This window comes from Rhinatrema bivittatum, chromosome 8, assembly GCF_901001135.1.
Source record: "Rhinatrema bivittatum chromosome 8, aRhiBiv1.1, whole genome shotgun sequence".
Classification (NCBI taxonomy): domain Eukaryota; kingdom Metazoa; phylum Chordata; class Amphibia; order Gymnophiona; family Rhinatrematidae; genus Rhinatrema; species Rhinatrema bivittatum.
In genome coordinates this window covers 85,698,943-85,718,683 of record NC_042622.1, presented here as the reverse complement: position 1 = coordinate 85,718,683, position 19,741 = coordinate 85,698,943, and the positions used below count along the sequence as shown (strand labels likewise).

At 48.0% G+C, this 19,741-nt stretch overlaps 1 protein-coding gene across 12 annotated transcripts in view; it reads right to left on the bottom strand.

Annotated features, from left to right (window-relative positions):
• The window catches only part of PRRC2B (proline rich coiled-coil 2B), a 393,423-nt gene that overhangs the window by 112,621 nt on the left and 261,061 nt on the right, over positions 1–19,741 (bottom strand). For all 12 annotated transcript variants that reach the window (XM_029612564.1, XM_029612560.1, XM_029612569.1 and 9 more), the window contains 2 exons: positions 12,614–12,759; positions 10,665–10,806 (listed from right to left, as the gene is read on the bottom strand). In XM_029612564.1, the coding sequence (XP_029468424.1) occupies positions 10,665–10,806; positions 12,614–12,759 (288 nt within the window). The remainder of the gene's footprint in view (positions 1–10,664; positions 10,807–12,613; positions 12,760–19,741) is intronic.

Here is a 19,741-nt window from a genome sequence, read left to right as displayed (position 1 = left end):
CAATCCTAAAATACCTACACTGGCTGCCAATTCATTTCAGAATTATCCACAAGTCCATCACCATTATATATAAAGATATCCATCACCATGCTCCACTAGACCTACAAATCCCGCTCAGACAACATACCTCCTCAAGACCCATTAGAGAAGCATACAGAGGATCACTCCAGGTACCTCATACCAAAACCACTCAGCATCTAACTTTGAGAGAGCGGGCCTTCTCAACAGCCGGACCATTAATATGGAATTCTATTCCACCTGATCTCTGACAGGAGCCTTGCCTTCCAACTTTTAGAAAAAGACTTAAGACTTGGCTGTTTAAACAAGCATTTCTGGACTCAAACTAAATCTCACTTCATCAACAACTATAGTCCGCCATTTCATATCATTGTAAATAATTCTCCTCTCTTATGTTAAATTCCTACAGTCTCTCTCTCTTTTCCCAGTTTTGATCATCCTTGGTTTATTGTAACTTCATTCTTTCCTCTCACAGGTTCCAGTTTTAAGTATTGTTAACTGTAAACCAGCATGATGTGATTGTATCATGAATGCCGGTATATAAAAAGCCTAAATAAATAAATAAATAAATAAAATCAAACTACTACAAATAGCCGCCCTAACCCCAGGGCCGACACCTTGAAGATTCTTTTGAGAAGAACCTCAAGCTTATGTTCCTGAGGATCCTTAAGGGCAGCTGCCCCCACAACCGGAATCGTGGTACATCGTGACCACCAAGACGGCCGCATCAACCTTAGGAACCTTGCGGAGATCCAGAAAATCGTCCGGCAGCAGGAATGACTTGTCCATAGCCCAGCCCACCTGAAGGCTAGCCTCTGGAGAATCCCATTCCCGAAACATAAGCTGGGATGGAATGGGAAAGTTCGAGCCGGGGAGCATAGACCAGAAAGCCCCTGGGGTCCACCATAGTCTGATCCTGGGTTGCCCGTGTAACCGGGATTCCCAGCTCCATGAGAACATGCGGGATCATCGGCTCTAACTTATCCCTACGAGTCTCAGGACTCAAGGATCATCCCCTTCCACAGGCACCACACGCTCGGAATCATCATCCACGTCAGCCTGAAGCAGATCTGCTGGGGTGGTACTCCCCTGGTCCCCAGTACTGGACGCTCCCCGGATGACCCGAATCCAAGAAACTTCTGGAGGATCCACCCTAGGGACTTTTGTGGGAGGAGAGGGATCAGCCGCAGGTCGACTGGGAGGGGGCTCTGGGTCCCCTGGAGGCATAAGGCTAGCTAGTTAAGCCTTATGCATTAATAAAACAAAGTCAGCCGAAAAGGATGGCTGGCTCTTTAAATTTCCCCTCAGGGGAGTTCCCAAAGGTGCCGGAGGGGTTGCACAGCCGTCCTGAGGAGACCCAGGACTCTGATCGTGAGGAAATAGCTGAGGAGGGAGATTCCCCCCCCCCCCCCCCCCCCCCCCCCCGCCGAGCAATCTGCATCGGCATCAGCAGAATCTCAAATGGCCACTGTTCCCGCACTCTGCGGGAACAGCCCAGGCCTTGTACCACGTGGCAGCAACTGGTTACCCGCTCTATGAGACCGTGCTGCATGCCTCCCCTCCTGCCGACCGCTGTCGTCGATGTGCCCTCGCCCCCGGGAGCAGAGGTTCTCGTGGGAGATCCGGGTCGCCGGCTCCCCGCAGGCACTGCAAGCCGTGATGCGCGGCATTGGCGTGGTACAGATCCAGGGGGCTAAGAATATCGTCCGGAGTGCGGGCGGCCAAGAAACGGCGCTGCCAAACTTTGCTTTTTTTTGGACTTTAGCACGGCAAAACAAGCCACGCGGGCCTCACCAGAAGGAACCCAACTAACTTCACTGCGCGGGGGGAGGGGGGGGATTCCCCCCCAATCCCCAGTAACTCACCATCTATCGCTCTGGGAATGCCTTTGGGCAGGCGACCTCTCGCCAAGCCTACCGCCGTGGTATGAAGGTAGATGAGCCTTCCCCTCAGGAGGCAACGTGCTCCTGTGCTCAACTTGTAACTGCTCTGACTTTTTTTTTTTTTTTATATATAAAGACAGTGTCATTGATTTAGCCAAGAAATAAATCAGGATTCCTGAAATATCTCTTTATTCTCTTTCTTACTTTTTTCTTTTTTTTTTAAATAAAGCATCAAGCTACCAGGAACGCAGGTTCTGCCACCTTCATCTGCTGGAGACAGAGAAATACTGAAGGGGGCTGCAGGTGGGGCACCGTACTTACAGGAGGTGCCCTTCAAGTTTTTCTCTGTCTCCATCTGCTGGAAGGGAGGCATAACCCAGCAGTCTGGGCTGATCTGGGTATGTACAGGGAACGTACGCAGAGCTGACAGCCTCCTTCAACAACCAAACAATAGTGGCCCTAGAAGCCTTCTGCCCTCATCTGGGGCCACTCCACAGCACAAAAAGATGATCAGTCAGGCGGAAACAGTTAGTAACCTCCAAGTAGCGTAACAGAGCCCGCCGCACATCCAATCTCTGTAAATCTCTGGACTAAGGGGTGGAAGGATCCGAATCTGGGAAGGAAGGGAGCTCTACAGACTGATTCAAATGAACAGATGAAACCACCTTAGGCAGAAAGGAGGGAACCATTCTCAAGGTCACTCCTGAATCAGTAATCCTCAATAAGGGTTCTCTACAGGATAAGGCCTGCAGCTCCGACATCCGCTGAGGAGATAGCCACCAGGACTATTACCTTCAAAGTAAGATCCTTTAGCTTCACACACTTTAAAGGCTCAAATGACGATGTATGGATACCAAATTGAGACTCCAGGAAGGACAGATGGACGCAAATGTTTGACTCCCTTTGACCAGACCATCTTGAAAAAGGCCAAGACATCACCCACGGAGGCACAAGTAGAGACCACCTTGCGTTCCACACACCAAGACTCAAAAACACCCCACACCCTGACATATCCCAGGGAGGTAGAGGTTTTTCTGGACTGCAAGAGAGTAGGAATCACTGCATCCGAATAACCCTTATTCCTTAGGCGCTCCTTCTCAAAAGCCAGGCCGCTAGACAAAAGTGATCTGCCCCTTCTAAAAACACAGGCCCTTGACGGAGGAGATTTGGCAGGAGCTGAAACCGCAATGGGCTGTCCACCGCTAGGTTTATCAGGTCCAGAAACCACGGCTGCCTCGGCCATTCCGGAGCTATGAGGATTACATCCCCTTGGTGGATCTCTGCTTGGCGCAACACCTTGCCGATTAATGGCCACAGTGGAAACACATTCAGCAGACATCTGATGGCCAAGCGAGGACTAGTGCGTCCACCCCTTCTGTGCTCCTGACGCTGACTGAAGAACTTCAGGGCCTTGATGTTGTGAAAAGTCGCCATCAGGTCCATGCAGGGCTGGCCCCACCTGCTACATAAAAGGCGAAAGGTTTCCTCCAAAAGCATCCACTCTCCGGGATCCAGTTGCTGCCGGCTCAGGAAATCCGCTTGAACGTTGACCGTGCCCCAATATGAGAAGCCATTATCCTATCCAGATGCAGTTCCGTCCAGCTGATAATTCCCATGCTTCGAGAGCTACTGCTTGGCTCTTGGTGCCTCCCTGGCGATTTATGTAAGCATTGCTGTCGCACTGTCCGACAGGATCCTTACTGAACATTCCCTCACCAGGAGAAGGAGAGCCTGAAGAGCAAGACGCACGGCTCTGGTCTCCAACCGGATGATGGACCACAAGGACTCTGTCACCGAACAAAGGCCCTGGACCATGTGCTGGCAGACCGCCCCCCAACCAGAAAGACTGGTATCCGTGATCATCACTGTCCAAGAGGGATCTTCTCATACCGTCCCCTGGCAGGGTGAGTGAATCGGGCTTCCCAGTGTCAACCCTGGCAGCTGCCTGAAGGGGGGCGAGCGACAAGGTCTCCGACCCTCTGCCTGGATGCCTCAACTACCGGGGAGATGATCCCCCCGAGACCTAGCAACTCCCGGGGAGGCTGTAGAGACTTCAGTAGTTCAAGGTCTTCCTTACTCTTCTTTTTTTTTTTTTTTTTGGAAACTCAGACTGCAGGGTTTTGCATCTCCACCATCTGCTGGAGACAGAGAAATATTGGCAGACTGCAGGTGGCACCTCAACTTAACTGGCAGAGTCAGTCAAAAACTTCTCTGTCTCCATCTGCTGGAGGGGAAGCAAAACCCAGGAGTCAAGACAGATCCGGGTACATACAGGGAACAAATTATTTCTCCTTTCTTTCTACATTCAAACTTTACTAAATGTTTGCAATCATATAGACAGTGCATTTCCACAAAAAGTAGAAATATAGTTCATACCAGGGCCCCTGGTTTCCTGTGATTCTGTAACAAGGGCAACAAAATATGCCCCTTCCCATGGAATCTGTTAATCTTCGCAAAATCGCCATGAGAGACCAGAGAGCCATATCTAGTCAGGTCGGATTGGGTGAGAAAGTCAAAAGACCCACTGCAACTCTTTAAACCACTGCCACCATCAAACTCCTTCCTGGTTTCCTGTCCCCCCTTGCATTCCCTCCCGCATGTTAATCACACAGAAAAGAGGAAGAGTACATTGGATCACATCTTTTTCTCCTATCAGCCAGGCCAGATTGCAGCTTTCAATTGCTGGACAGTATCCAGCATTTGAAAACAGCAGATGTGCTCCTTCTCCTCCCTCCTTGCAGTGTGAGCAGCGCCGAAAAGGTGGGAAGATGGAATTGATAGAGAAGGTGGTGGGGGGGGACATAAAGGAAAGAGGTGATGGGTGGGGGATTTGTGAAACTGGTGAGAATGGAGGGTTAAGGAAAAAAAAAAGGAAGGAACAAGTGATGTGATTTGGGGAGATGGGGAAGTTGTGTGAAATGGGAGAGGCTGGGCAGGATTATGCAAAGAGAAATGGGGTTGTGTGAAACGGGGAAAAGCTGGAGAGATGACATGGGAAAGAGAAGATGAGGATGTGACAGAGTGTGTATGAAACAGGATGAGGTTATGGGAAAGGGGCTGGGTGATGAAGGGCTGGGGAGATGTGATAAGGGTCTGGGAAGATGGGAGGTGTGATAGGGACTGAGGAATCAGGATTTGCATGAAAGACGCTGGAGATGAGTGGTATGGTGTATGTGTATGGGCAAGTGGTATGGGGCCAATAAAAGAAATAGGGGTGGAAAGAGGAAAGGAGAAAGGGGGGTTGGGACTGGGGGTTGAGATGCAATGGGGAGCAGGGCTGGAGCCAGGGAAGGGACACTCCTAGATATCCCTGGCTCCAAATATGTCAGGAGACCCCTACCCTCCAGTTATTCTATTAGCCTTTCTTCTAAAGTTCTTGGGGAAAGGTTTTTAAAGCTTGTAACTTTGTACCTGTGAATTGTTTGTGGAGGTTGACTTAAAAGCAAAATAAAGAGAAAGAACTTAGCTCAAAGTGCTTTCCCAGGCCTTCTTTATCAGGAAGGGGCATGCTACACTGAACTAGAGCCCTTAAGTTTTTTCCTGTAAGTACTCTCAACTGTTTATTTTCCTCTAGCCCTACCCCTCTACCCTCCCACCCCTGAGACTATCTTTCTTATATAGGGTTCCCAGAATTAACTAATTATCTTAGAACATAAGAACATGCCATACTGGGTCAGACCAAGGGTCCATCAAGCCCAGCATCCTGTTTCCAACAGTGGCCAAACCAGGCCATAAGAACCTGGCAAGTACCCAAAAACTAAGTCTATTCCATGTTACTGTTGCTAGTAATAGCGGTGGTTATTATCTAAGTCAACTTAATTAATAGCAGGTAATGGCCTTCTACTCCAAGAACTTATCCAATCCTTTTTTAAACACAGCTATACTAACTGCACTAACCACATCTTCTGGCAACAAATTCCAGAGTTTAATTGTGCGTTGAGTGAAAAAGAACTTTCTCCGATTAGTTTTAAATGTGCCACACGCTAACTTCATGGACTGCCCCCTAGTCTTTCTATTATCCGAAAGAGTAAAAAACCAATTCACATCTACCCGTTCTAGACCTCTCATTATTTTAAACACCTCTATCATATCCCCCTCAGCCGTCTCTTCTCCATGCTGAAAAGTCCTAACCTCTTTAGTCTTTCCTCATAGGGGAACTGTTCCATTCCCTTTATCATTTTGGTTGCCCTTCTCTGTACCTTCTCCATCGCAATTATATCTTTTTTGAGATGCGGCAACCAGAATTGTACACAGTATTCAAGGTGCGGTCTCACCATGGAGCGATACAGAGGCATGATGACATTTTCCATTTTATTCACCATTCCCTTTCTAATAATTCCCAACATTCTGTTTGCTTTTTTGACTGCCGCAGCACACTGTACCGACGATTTCAATGTGTTATCCACTATGACACCTAGATCTCTTTCTTGGGTTGTAGCACCTAATATGGAACCTAACATTGTGTAACTATAGCATGGGTTATTTTTACCTATATGCATCACCTTGCACTTGTCCACATTAAATTTCATCTGCTATTTTGATGCCCAATTTTCCAGCCTCACAAGGTCTTCCTGCAATTTATCACAATCTGCTTGTGATTTAACTTCCCTGAACAATTTTGTATCATCTGCAAATCTGATTACCTCACTTGTCGTATTTCTTTCCAGATCATTCATAAATATATTGAAAAGTAAAGGTCCCAATACAGATCCCTGAGGCACTCCACTGCCCACACCCTTCCACTGAGAAAATTGTCCATTTAATCCTCCTCTCTGTTTCCTGTCTTTTAGCCAGTTTATATTCCACGAAAGGACATCGACACCTATCCCATGACTTTTTATTTTTCCTAGAAGCCTCTTATGAGGAACTTTGTCAAATGCCTTCTGAAAATCCAAGCACACTACATCTACAGGTTCACCTTTATCCACATGTTTATTAACTCCTTCAAAAAAGTGAAGCAGATTTGTGAGGCAAGACTTGCCTTGGGTAAAGCCATGCTGACTTTGTTCCACTATTTTTCCTGGCACTGAAGTCAGGCTCCCTGGTCTATAGTTTACCGGATTGCCCCTGGAGCCCTTTTTAAATATTGGTGTTATACTGGCCACCCTCCAGTCGTCAGGTACAATGGATGATTTTAATGATAGGTTACAAATTTTAACTAATAGAACTGAAATTTCATTTTTTAGTTCCTTCAGAAGCCTGGGATGCATACCATCCAGTCCAGGTGATTTGCTATTCTTTAGTTTGCCTACTACATCGTCCAGGTTCACAGTGATTTGGTTCAGTTCATCTGACTCATCACCCTTGAAAACCATCTCCGGTGCTGGTATATCCCCAACATCCTCATTAGTAAACACAAAAGCAAATAATTCATTTAGTCTTTCTGCAATGGCTTTATCTTCCCTAAGAGCCCCTTTAACCCCTCGGTCATCTAATGGTCCAACCGACTCTTGCTTCGAATATATTTTTAAAAGTTTTTATTATCAGTTTTTGCCTCTGCGGCCAACTTAATTTCAAATTCTCTCTTCGCCTGTCTTATCAGGGTTTTACACTTAACTTGACAATGCTTATGCTTTTTCCTATTTTCTTCAGATGGATCCTTCTTCCAATTGTTGAAGGATGTTTTTTGGCTAAAATAGCCTCTTTCACCTCACCTTTTAACCTGTCATTAAAATCATCCATTGTACCTGAAGGCTGGAGGATAGCTAATGTAACCCCCATATTTTAATGCTCCCTGTTTAATGTAACTTTACTTTCTACCTTGATGTTAATTGGTTTCCCCTCAGTTACATTGTAAACCGGTACGATAAGACCTAGTCTTGAGCATCGGTATAGGAAAAGAAATTAAATAAATAAATAAATAAATAAATTTAAAAAGGGCTCCAGGGGCGATCCAGGAAACTACAGACCGGTTAGCCTGACTTCAGTGCCAGGAAAAATAGTGGAAGGTATTCTAAACGTCAAAATCACAGAACATATAGAAAGACATGGTTTAATGGAACAAAGAGTTGGATGATATATTCAACAAAAACAGATTTAACAGAGTCAAATTTGCTGCGACTTCTAAGCCTCTTGAACGAATGAATGCTGCCATCGGTTTTCACACTGCTTATATAGCCATAAAATGCAGACGTCAGCAGTTTTAAACTGTTTAATAAGCAGTCTTCCTATTGGCTATACCGATTGCATATTCAGCATGTCTTTCTGCGCATTAATTATCTTTTTGCGTATTCAGCATATTTAAATAATAATGTTACATTATTGCTATAAGATTATGAGTAGACAGCGTTTTGCGGAAAAACCGGACATGACTGGAGGAAACGGATGTGATTTTTGGATTCAGCACACTAAAATACATAAAGATCACATGTTATCTTGTAGTCAGCAAATTTGATGTAGACCAGTGTAATTGATAGGAGGCAATGCAGGTGATGAGCATAGCACCCTGATATACCTTTCTACCTAGGGCATCTAGCGCCCTGTGATTTCGGCCCGGAGGCATGGGTGCGGGAGCACTTGGCTTTTTTGAAAAGCGGACTCCATCACAACCGACTGGTAAGGGAGGTGGCACCTCTCACATCCCAAAGCTTGTTGGACCAGACAGATGGCATCTGCCTTCCTGTTAACCAGAGGAACTGACACCGGATGTTCCCAAACCTTAAGGAGAAGTTCCTTAAAGATATCATGGACTGGGACAGCCACTATCTCCTTTTGGGCATCAACGAACTGGAGGACTTCCAGCATCTTATGTTGAGCATCCTCCTCCGTGAGGAGCTGAAATGGGATGGCTACAGCCATGGCCCGGACAAAACCCGCACAGGAAAGATCTTCCAGGGGAGACCTAAGCCTCTCATCTGGTGGCAAAGGTTCTGACAGGAGATCACCAGAGTCCTCAGAAGAAGACTCAGAGATATCACCTCCCCAGGGGTCATATAGGCCCCTCTTCCTCATTAAGGTCCCTTGGGGGCCTGCTTTGATGGACCCTCTCTAAGCTCCTCGGTCTGGGCACTGAGGGCATCGAGGGCACTGATGGCCTTGAGGGCGGCAAAGGCACCGAGGTTCCCGACTTCCCAGGAACGGGATCGGGGAACTCCAGTTGCGGGACAAGTGGGCCCAATGGTGCCGGTGGCCGCAGCAAATCTTCCTCCTTGGAGGACCCAATAATGGGGATTGCTCCAAAGGGGGCATCGATGGCCGCTGGGGAACAGAGGGTCCCCCGGGCACCGGTTGCGTTGGATAGACACAGAGTAGGATGTCCAGATGCTCTAGCAGGGGCACCATAAAAGATGGCACAGTCTCTGGTTTGATACCCCACAGGACTCGGAGCACCGCCATCTGGACCTCCTGGAAGTCCGGTGAAGCTAGGACTAATGGAGGAGGAGGAGGAAGAGGCATCACCGCAGCCTCCTTGGAGCCCCGAGGAGGCTCAGTGCCCGGCACTAATATCGGTAATGAACGCCTGGGACTCCTGGGTCTGCCAGAGGATGAGGCCTCTTCACCACAGGGTCGCTTCGGTGGCGGCATGGCAGCTGCCAGTGCAGCATCGGTTCCAGAGCTGTGTGCCAACAGTGACTGGTGACGGTGCTTGCAGGAGTTTGTGATGCTCGGCCTGGTCTTTCCCCTATGCCGAGGAAGCTGAAGAGCTCGATGTCTTCAAGAGCATCAACACCGGAGATGGCCTAACACCGACTCCTCTCTCCCTGGTCAAACCCGCAGGGGGCATGGACAGGGACAGTGTATCCAGCGGTTTCCCCTGGTCCCTAGGAGTCGACGCCTCTGATGCCGAATTGAATGGAGCAGACATTTTGGGACTAAAGAGTTTCTCCATCTTAACCAGCCAGGCACGACAGCCCTTGAGGGTCATCTGATTGTACAGTTAACACCCATAGATAGACATTGTGTGATGACCCCAGGCAGAGGATGCAAACCTCATGCGGATCGGTAAGCGACATGGTCTATGGGCACTGGGGGCACCGTCGAAAACAGGACGACACCATGAAAAACAGCCAGTGAGCAGTTGATGGCCGGCGGCCACCGAGAAGCGACATGCCAGGAATCGACTGCAATGAAAGGCAAAAGCAAACCTACGACACCGCCGGGACACCGACCAGAGACTAGGGACCCAACACTGAAAACACTGGAAAACCGGGTAAGAAAGTTGAAGAAAAAACACTAAGAGCAGAGCTCCACCACTGTGAGACAACTAACACCATGGAAAAAAAAGAGACTGAAGGGAGACCCCACATGGATGCATGGTTAGTGGCATGCTGGGCATGCTGAGGTTGCCAGTCAAAATTCTAGAAACTTTGACAAAAGTTTTCCATGCCAGGCTCCATCTGATGTCATCACCCATCTGTGAGGCCTACCATCCTGCTTGTCCTAGGAGAACGGAGGTTACGCACGTGGCCAAGGCCTTTCCAAAATGTGTGCGGCAGGCGCAGGGCTCAGCCTTGCGCGTAATCTCCAATTTTTACGTGCGCAGGATTCTTAAAATTTGGGTGATAGGGAAATAAGCCAATGAGATTAGACATTAAGAATTACAAGCATTGAGATATGAGTCTTGAAAAACTAAGTTCCAGGCTACCCTCCAAAAATCAATAGCTGCCAAACTAGAGACCGCATATGTCCTCCAAAAAGTATAAACAAACTCCCAGAAATAATGTAGGTGCTGAGAATTCCAAGTTTACTGGCTGCTTCTGGAACACTATTGAAGACATTAACATTGTTGTATAGGTAAAATCATCACCACGCTTCTCTTCTTACCTTGGCTGTTACTTTCCCAGATTTCAGTACCCAAACCGTTGCCAGATACCGCAGCATCACCCTGTTCTAGACACAGTCCGTTCTGCTTCTTTGCAAAGCGTGGAGGGATTCGAGAGGCAAGAATACGTCCTTTAGCTGGAGTCTAGAATAAGAATCAAGTGATACCCAAATTAAGGAAATGAACTTTTAAGTGCTTTTCTTTGATCCCTGCTTAGACATCAAGGGGTCCATATTCAGCAGCATTTAGCTGGATAAATTCTGAGTTATCCAGCTAAATGCCATCTTTGGAATATTTCAGCCACTTGTCCGGCTAACATTTAGCCAGATAATGAAGGACCATTCCAGGGGCATTTAGGGGCAGAGTTAATTTAGCTAGATAAGTTATCTGGCTAACTCAAATATTCATTGTTAGCCAGATAAATTATCTGGCTACCTCTGGTTATGTTGTAGTATAGTCCCAAAGTTAGCCGGATAAAGTTATCAGATTAAGATAGTCATGTATATTCAATGGTGTGGCTGCGCTGCCTAATATCCTGCCAAAGTCAGTTGGTCAAGTTTATCCAGCTAACTTTGCAAGCCAATGGCTGAATATTAGCCCCCTTGTACCTACTGTCTCTTCCACAAATCAATGCGATCCACTTAAAGTCCTCAGGAGTGAAAAACCAAACACGGAATTTACCAGAGAAAGAGAGCCAGGTAATAATTAATAAAAACAGCTGCAATATTCCCTATCAAAAATTACACAGGGGCAACAGACAGCTAACTATTATAAAACCACAAGCCGTTAAGCCCGTTAAAACGGGCTACATTAAAAAAAATGTTCGGTCCATTTTCGGACACTGCACCAGTCTACACTTCTTATCCCTCACTCCCTCTTCCCCTCGCTCATTCACCTCAGTCACTCACCCCCCCTTCCCCCCACTCAAACTCCCTTCCCTCACTCTCCCCTCCCCCCCTTCCCTCATTCTCACCTCCCCCATCATTCTCTCTCCCACTCCCTCCCCTTCCCTCACCTCCCCTCTCATTCTCCCTCCCCTTCCCTCCCCCCTCATTCTCCCTCCCACTCCCTCCCCCCTCATTCTCCCTCCCACTCCCTCAGTCATTCCCCACCCACTCTCAATCCCCACCCCCCTTCCCTCTCCCTCTTATGCTCTTCAGCGTGGCCTGCTCATGGAGACGGGAGGTCTCCGGGGATCCCTCCCCAGCGCACACCTCAGCTGCTCCATGCCACTGCTGCCACATTTCCTCCCGATATCGCTGCCGCCGCTCCTCCCACCTATCGTAGCTCGGCCCGCCTGACACTCGCATACCGCTGCTGCTCCACCCGATTTCGTTGCCGCCGTTGCTCCTCCCAGCGCCATCTTAGTTCCGCTCTGACCAACGTGCTCTCCCGCCCGCTCATGCGCAGTAGAGCTGCTCTCTACTGTGCATTTGCGGGCCGGTCAGAGCCCATTTATAAGGTAGATTTCTTAGAGGAAAATAGGCACGCCAAGCATATCATGCTATCACTTATGGTTTTTTATTTTATTTATCCACGAATACAGGATGTCAGCCATTAAAAACACAAACTATCCTCTCCACTTTGATTCTTAGGTAAAGATTTGATGCTGGGTACTGTAGGCATTCTACTTTAGGACACATACTTCCCCTGCCCCCCCACCTACAGGACCCCCTTATATGATCCTTGCCCCTAGACCCCTCTGTACTTTGTCCACAAATTTCCCTCCCCTGAACCTCACCCCTAAAGTCCCCTCTCCACTGCTTGCCTACAGGTCCTTCGCTCTTCTGCACCTCACCTAGAGAATCCCAACCATCCCCCTTCCCCTGCTGATCCTTAGCCTCTGACTCCCTAGGCCTCCCTTACCTCCCTGGCATCTCACACATAGATCCTTCTCATCATAGGGCCCCCATACCTATTAACTTTACTCTTAGATCACCACTCTCCTCACCTGTGCTGCTTGTTCCTTCTTACGGCGCTCTTCTTCCAGTAAGCGACGCTGTTTCTTCGTCAGGACCTCGATGAAACCTTCTCCCACCATGGAGCTCACGTCACTCTTCTCTACAGAGTTTGAACCCCAATTTTCAAGAACAGCATCTAAACACACAGAAGTAACCATATATGTAATCCCACTTGATATGGGCAGTATCAAAAAAAAATATTGATTGGCAATGAGAAATTTGAGAATCTCTAAAAGTAATATTTGTCTTTTTAATCTAGATTAGTGATTCCCAACCTGAGGTCCATGTGATCATCTCAACGGCTGAGAAAAAGAGCAGGCTGACCTCACGTCTAAGAAGCTCTGCTCTAAGCCTGCTGCACGCTGAACCCACGCTACCCAATGCCAGGAGGAGGGGAAAATCATAGTCTGAAGGAACCCAAATACACTTGGAGAGAAGGAGGGGGAAGAGTGGAGCTGACTGCCTCCATGAGGAGCCTAAATTAGCACAAAGAGGAAGCATGGATCGATCATTGCAATGAAGAGCCTGAACCAGCAAGGAACTTAAAATCATGTCAAGAGGAGGGGAAGTGTACTGTTGCCAGCATCTTCATTAGTTACTGCTTCACATGACAGGAGAAGGCAGTGAGGGGGTTGATAACCCCGAGAAGTGTATCCAGGCACTGCTGCATGTGCCCTGGCTGCATTGCTGGCCTGACAGTGAGGGAATTGCACAGAGTGAATAGTATGGCAATATGGAAGAGACGGAAAGGGACTATAGGGGAGCCAGCACTTGGGAGTGGAGGGAATAAAGCAAGTACTCAAGAAGGGACCGCAGGGAGTAGAAAAGTAGGAAGGTTAGTAATCATGAAGGAGCTGTGGAGGGTGGGCAAAAGAGGGGAAGGAGCACAACAGAGAAAGCACTTGGAAAGGGTCCTTGAGGGGGAGAACCAGGGAATGAGCTACAGGTGGCAAGAGGGCAGGAAGGAGAGTACAGAAAGGAAGGCACTCAGGAAAGGGTCATGGGGCGAGGGTAGGAGAGAGTGTGGTCAAAAAAGTGCTGGGAGTGGGGGGTTGCAAGGTGCTCCAATGTCATTTCCAGATCTGGAGACCTAATAAATAGCTAACCTTCTTCAGGGACTTGTACTGCCTGCTCTGGCCTTACTGACATCTGCTGTCTGCTCCTGTGAGTCTATTGCTGTGTTTTTTCACTTCTTATGCTTGCCTGTTTCTCGTGATGTCCCGAGGAGCGGGTTCTCGATTCCACATTGGACCCGGGGACCCAAACCTTCTCTGGAGGCAGACTGCAAGCCACAGGGGTTTGTGCTGTTTCTTTGTGAGCCTCTTTGCGAGTACTGTGTGAATCCTGCTAGTCTACTATTCGATTATCCCTTTGTGTGCTCCAACCTCAGCTGTTCATCTCCCTTTATCATCTTTGACCGGCGTTATCTAATCTGCCTCATCCATCTTCTCCTACAGAGATGACTATTTACCTCTTTCCTTCACTGCTGCCTTCAGTTTAACCCCTGTACTAATTCTGTATTTACTATTTGTTTTAGTTTCATCCATATTAATAATCTTTCTACTTGGTTCTAATTTATTTCTTATTTTTTTTATTGGTTTTGTGCACCCATTAAGCACTAATCCTGTTCATTGTATCATTATTATATTTTTCATATTTCATCTTGCTCATTTTATGTTTAATTTTATTTATTTGCTGTTCATTGATCTCCCTTGGTATGATTATAGTTATCCCTATATTTATCTCTGTTGCTTTTAATAAAAGTCATAAAAAATAAATGAACAATAGCAAAAGCAGCAGAATTAGAAATAAATAGTAAAACAATGTTTAGGTAATAACTGAGTGTTATAAACAGTGACAGGTAAATGAACAACAGTAAAAAAGATAACAATTCGATAATATAAAAATAATAAATTGGGAATAAAATGTGCAACCCAGAAAATATAAGGATAACTGAAAATCAACAAAACAGCGGGGACAGCCTGAACTAAAAACAGGGGCCTATGGTTGGAAGAGTTAGGGTTCACAGATGAAAAAGGTTTCTCAGGGCAGACTGATCGAATCTGCTATCTTGCTGGCAATCCCTGTCCAAACAATAGTGCGCAGCGAAAGTGTGGAGAGAACTCCATGTCACAGCCCTGCAGATCTCTCCCATTGGAACTGCACACAGGTGGGTCACAGACACTGCCACGGCCCTTATAGAGTGCGCCGTGGCATGGCTCTCCAGCTGCAGTCCCACCTGCTCATAGCAGAAGGAGATACAGTCCGCTAGGAAAGAGTCTGCTTTGTAACAGCCCTACCCAGCCTATTGGGATCAAATGAGACAAACAGCTGGGTGGACCGCCGTAATGTCCAGGTAAAAGGCTAAGGCTCTCTTACAATTCAGCGTGTGCAGTGCCCTCTCTCCTGGGCTGGCATGAAGCCAGGGAAGAAAGTAGATGGGACTACAGATTGGTTAAGATGAAAATCTGTAACCACATTCAGTAGGAACTTAGGGTGTGTGCACAGAACCACCCTATCGTGGAAAAAACTCGTGAAGGGTGGATAAGTTACCAAGGCGTGTAACTCACTGACCCTGCGCACCGACATGACCGCTATCAAGAAGATGACCTTCCATGTCAAATATTTGAGAGCACACAAGCGCAGCAGCTCAAACGGCGGCTTCATCAGCTGGGCCAGCACCACATTCAGGTCCCAAGAAACCGCTGGGGCCAGCAGTAGAGGCCGCAGCTGAAGCAGCCCTCTCATGAACTGCCTTATGATAGACTGCACCGAGATGGGTGAACCGTCCACCTATGGCAATAAGGTGATATGCTCCTATGGCAATAAGGTGCACCCAAACTGAGTTGGTCTTAAGTCCCTCCTCCGAGAGGTGCAGCAGATAGTCCAGGAGTTGTCAGACAGGGCAAGAGAAGGGATCGAGGCCCTTCTGCTCACACCAGATGGCGAACCTCTTCCATTTTAAGGCATAATACTTCTTGGTGGAAGGCTTTTGTGAAGCCACCAGGACCCGGGCTACATCCTCTGAAAGGTTGAGGGGCTGCAGGATCAACCTTTCAACATCCATGCCGTGAGAGACAGGGCACGGAGGTTGGGATGGCACAGCCTGCCCTGATCCTGAGACAAGGTCCAGGGCCAACCCCAAACGGATCAGGTTCCGCCTGGACAGTTCCCACAGAAGCAAGAACCAAACCTGCCTTCGTCACTAATGGAAAAGGCAGATAGGCATATAGGAGGCCCGTCCCCCAATGGACGGCAAAGGCATCCATGGGTGGCATGCCGTCCGACTGGGAGAGAGAGCAGAACCGGGGACAGAGAGCAGTACCAGGGAACATTTGCGTTGCTAGGGAAGGCGAACAGGTCCACGTCCAGAATCCCCCAGAGACGGAAGATCCGGTCCTCTACTTCCTGTTTCAGGGACCACTCGTGAGACAGAAGGTACGACTCAGCCGGTCCGCTAGGGTGTTCTCTGCACCCAAGTACACAGCCTAGAGAATCCCCTGCGCCAGCACCCAGCTCCAGATTTGCACTGCTTCCTGACAAAGGAGGAAGGGTCTGGTTACCCCCCCCCCCCCCCCCTTTCTTGTTGATATACCACATGGCCACCTGGTTGTCTGTTCGAACGAGGATAAACTTGTTGGCCAAGCGATCCTGGAAGGCCCACAGGGCATACCGAATCGCCCTCAGTTCCAAGAGGTTTATTGAAACTGAGCCTCCTGTGCGGTCCAGAAGCCCTGGGTGCAGAGGCCATCAACGTAGGCTCCCCAACCCAAGTAGTACGCATCCGTGGTAAGAACAACCTGAGGAGAGGGTGCTTGGAAGGGAATACCCCACTCCAGGTTGAGGGGAGATATCCACCAAGTCAGGGTGGTCCTGAGTGAGGGGGACACCTGGATGTGGACCTGAAGGCTCTGGGTGGCCTGTCGCTATTAGGAGGGCAGAGTCCACTAGGCTCGATGCATATGTAGACGGGCAAAAGGAGTGACATGTCCTAGAAGCTGCAACATACACCGTGCTGAAACTAGCCGGCTCCGTTGAATCTCCCCCGCCAGGGCATGTGCTCTGTCGCATGGCAGGAAGGCCTTTGCCTGTGTCCATCCAGCACAGTCCCGATGAAAGTCAGCCGCGACGATGGGCGGAGATTTGACTTCAGGTAGTTGATTAAAAACCCCAGGTGCTCCAGGATTTGAATGGCACTGCAAAGCGGCCACAGCGCCCCAGCCCTGTGCTGCTCTAGACCAGCCAGTAGTTCAGATATGGAAACACCTGGACCCCTAGCTGGCATGGGTAAGCCTCTACCATGGCTAGGCATTTTGTGAAAACCCGCGGCGCAGAGGCGAGGCCGAATGGAAGCACGTGGTACTGAAAATGCTGGAGCCCAACCACAAAGCGAAGGTATCTCCTGTGACTTGGGAGGATTGTGATGTGGGCGTATGCATCCTTTAGGTCGAGGGAGCAAAGCCAGTCCCCCCTGATTCAACAGGGGAATTATGGTGTCCAAGAATACAATCTTGAACTCTTCCTTTTTTAAGAATCTGCTCAAGGCCTGCAAATCCAGAATGAGATGGAAGCCTCCTGTTCTCTTTGGAATCAGGTAGTAACGGGAGAAAAACCCCCAACCTTGAGAGGAAGTGGCATAACGCTTCCGAATGGCTGCCTAAGGCATTCGCTCCCCAACCCGACTTGCTAATCCACCACTTATTTAGCGCATCGGACCGCCAGACACAAAAAAAAATAATCAGAGACCTTCGGCAAATATCGAGGATGTTGGCAAGGAAAAAACCGCTAGACCTCAGGCACATCTCCTACGATAACGCAGCCGCTGTGGCCCACAGAGGCTCCGCTCCTGGAGGGGGCAGAGAGTGAAGATGGCGGCGAGGAGACACGGGAGCCGGTCAGTGTAGTTGCGCCACCCCCGATAGCTGCGGCGGCAGATCTGCCTCTCTCTAGAGGCGATTTCCAAATGTGGCTTGGAGATCTAAAAGCAGACATGAGTTCGCTGAAGGAGGAAATCAGATCCATGGTGTCGGATCTCCGGAGGAACAATGAAGCACTGGGGGAACGCATAGAGGCCCTAGAGCAGCGAGTTGGCGAAACGGAGGAAAGCCAAGAACTGCTACAAAGGGAGATGAAACACCTGCAGGTTGATAATTTAGCTTTATGCGAATGGCTTGATGACCTGGAAAATAGGTCGTGAAGGGGCAACTTGCAATCTCCTTCTCTTCAATAACAACCCACCAGAAGGCAGTGCAGAAATACTCTTGGACAGAGCGATTATAGCGTTGGCCAAGCCCTGTTGAAACCAGCCTAGGTATATAGTGGTGTGTTTCCACTCATATCACATCAAAAAAAGAGTGATGGCACAAGCGCATAAGACAAAGAACATTATATGGCAGGGGTATAACATTGAAGTTTTCCAGGACCTGTCCATTTATACTATAAGGAAGAGGCGAGAATTTAAGGACATTGTTACTACATTACAGCCAAGGTGACCACCGCTATAAATGGCTCTTCCCATTTGGACTGTCTTTCACTATTCGAGGAGTCACACCTTGAGTCAAGACTGTGGATGAAGCATGGGCTATTTTACTAGCTGCAGGCTTGGAAATGAGGGGAAATGACACCACTTCAATGACGGCGTGCTTGGAGCAGAGGGGGGAGAATCAAAGATGACAGAGAGTAACTTCTGGAGGAAAATGGCTGAGACGACAGTTTGGGGGATCCGCCTCATCTAAAGACACTAATGGTTGAAGCCGGACTTATGCAGAATTCACTACTTGTGTTTCCTAGTTTTTTCTTGCGGTTCAGGACAGTGGGGTAATCCCTTCATGTTTCAATATGATTTACTAAATTTCCATTAAGGGTATGAGCTGATATCAGCAAGGACTTAATGTGCGTTCTGCTTTACGCAGTTATACTATAAGGGTCGGGTGGCGGGCACCTAGGGGCGATTGGAGTGGTCATTCCTCAAGCAGGAGATGGGCGCTGGGGGGGGGGGGGGGTATGGAGAACCAGGGAGGGGAGAGGGGGTTAGGTTGGCCTCTCTAAGAGTATCTAACAGGGAGCATGGGAGGACTTGGGACTGGTATCCTGGGAGGGGGGGGGGTGTTAATTCATGGTTTGGATTTGGGGATGAATTAGACGGTATTGCAGGGGCGAGAGATCTGAGATTTTTGCCTTATGGCAGGGCTTAAAATTCTCTCATGGAATGTGAAGAGACTTAACACCTATCTCAAGAGGAAAAAATTAATGTCTGATGCAGCTAGCATGCATGTGGATATTATCCTCTGCCAGGAGACTCATGTCAGAAAACGACATGAACGCTGGTTGATGTCCCAGCAATTTCCATGGGGTGGGAGTGATGTTTGCAAAGTCACTGGTAGTGGAGGTATTGTCTGTTATTAGAGATATCAATGGTCGATATATAATAGTGAAGTTTAAATTGGATGACCAGCTGTATACGTTAGGAAATGTTTATTATCCTAACCAAGGGCAGGGGAAGTTTTTGGAAACCTTTTCTGGTGTATTACATCAGTGGGCAGAAGGTTCTCTAATTATAGGGGGCGATTTTAATCTGACCCGTTACCCTTATCTAGATCACAGTGGAAAAGGGGGGGATTCCTCTAAGGCTAATAGAGCGGGTCTCAAGAATTTAATGACTGACTGGGGACTAATTGATATTTGGAGGTTTCTACATCCTACAGAACGGAATTATACGTTCTTCTCCAAGGTACATCAAGTATACACTCGCATTGATTTTATATTGATAGATATAGCTCTGGTTAGCAAGGTAATGCACACCAATATTGATCCCATAACATGGTCCGACCACGCTTCAGTATGAATTAAATTAAAAAGGGAGTCTAGATCGGGAACTAAAGGACCATGGAAGCTTAATGAAAGCCTCCTAGAAGATACTCCCTTTTGTACTAAGTTGAAAGAAGAGAAGGGTCACTATCTGGAGGATAACGATACAGGAGAGGTATCCAAGGGAACCATCTGGAATTGCTTTAAATCTGTAGCTAGAGGGCGATTGATATCCCAGGCTTCCTACTTACACAAAGAACAAGAAAAGAAAAGGGAGACACTATTGTATAAGATTGGGAGGTTAGAACTAC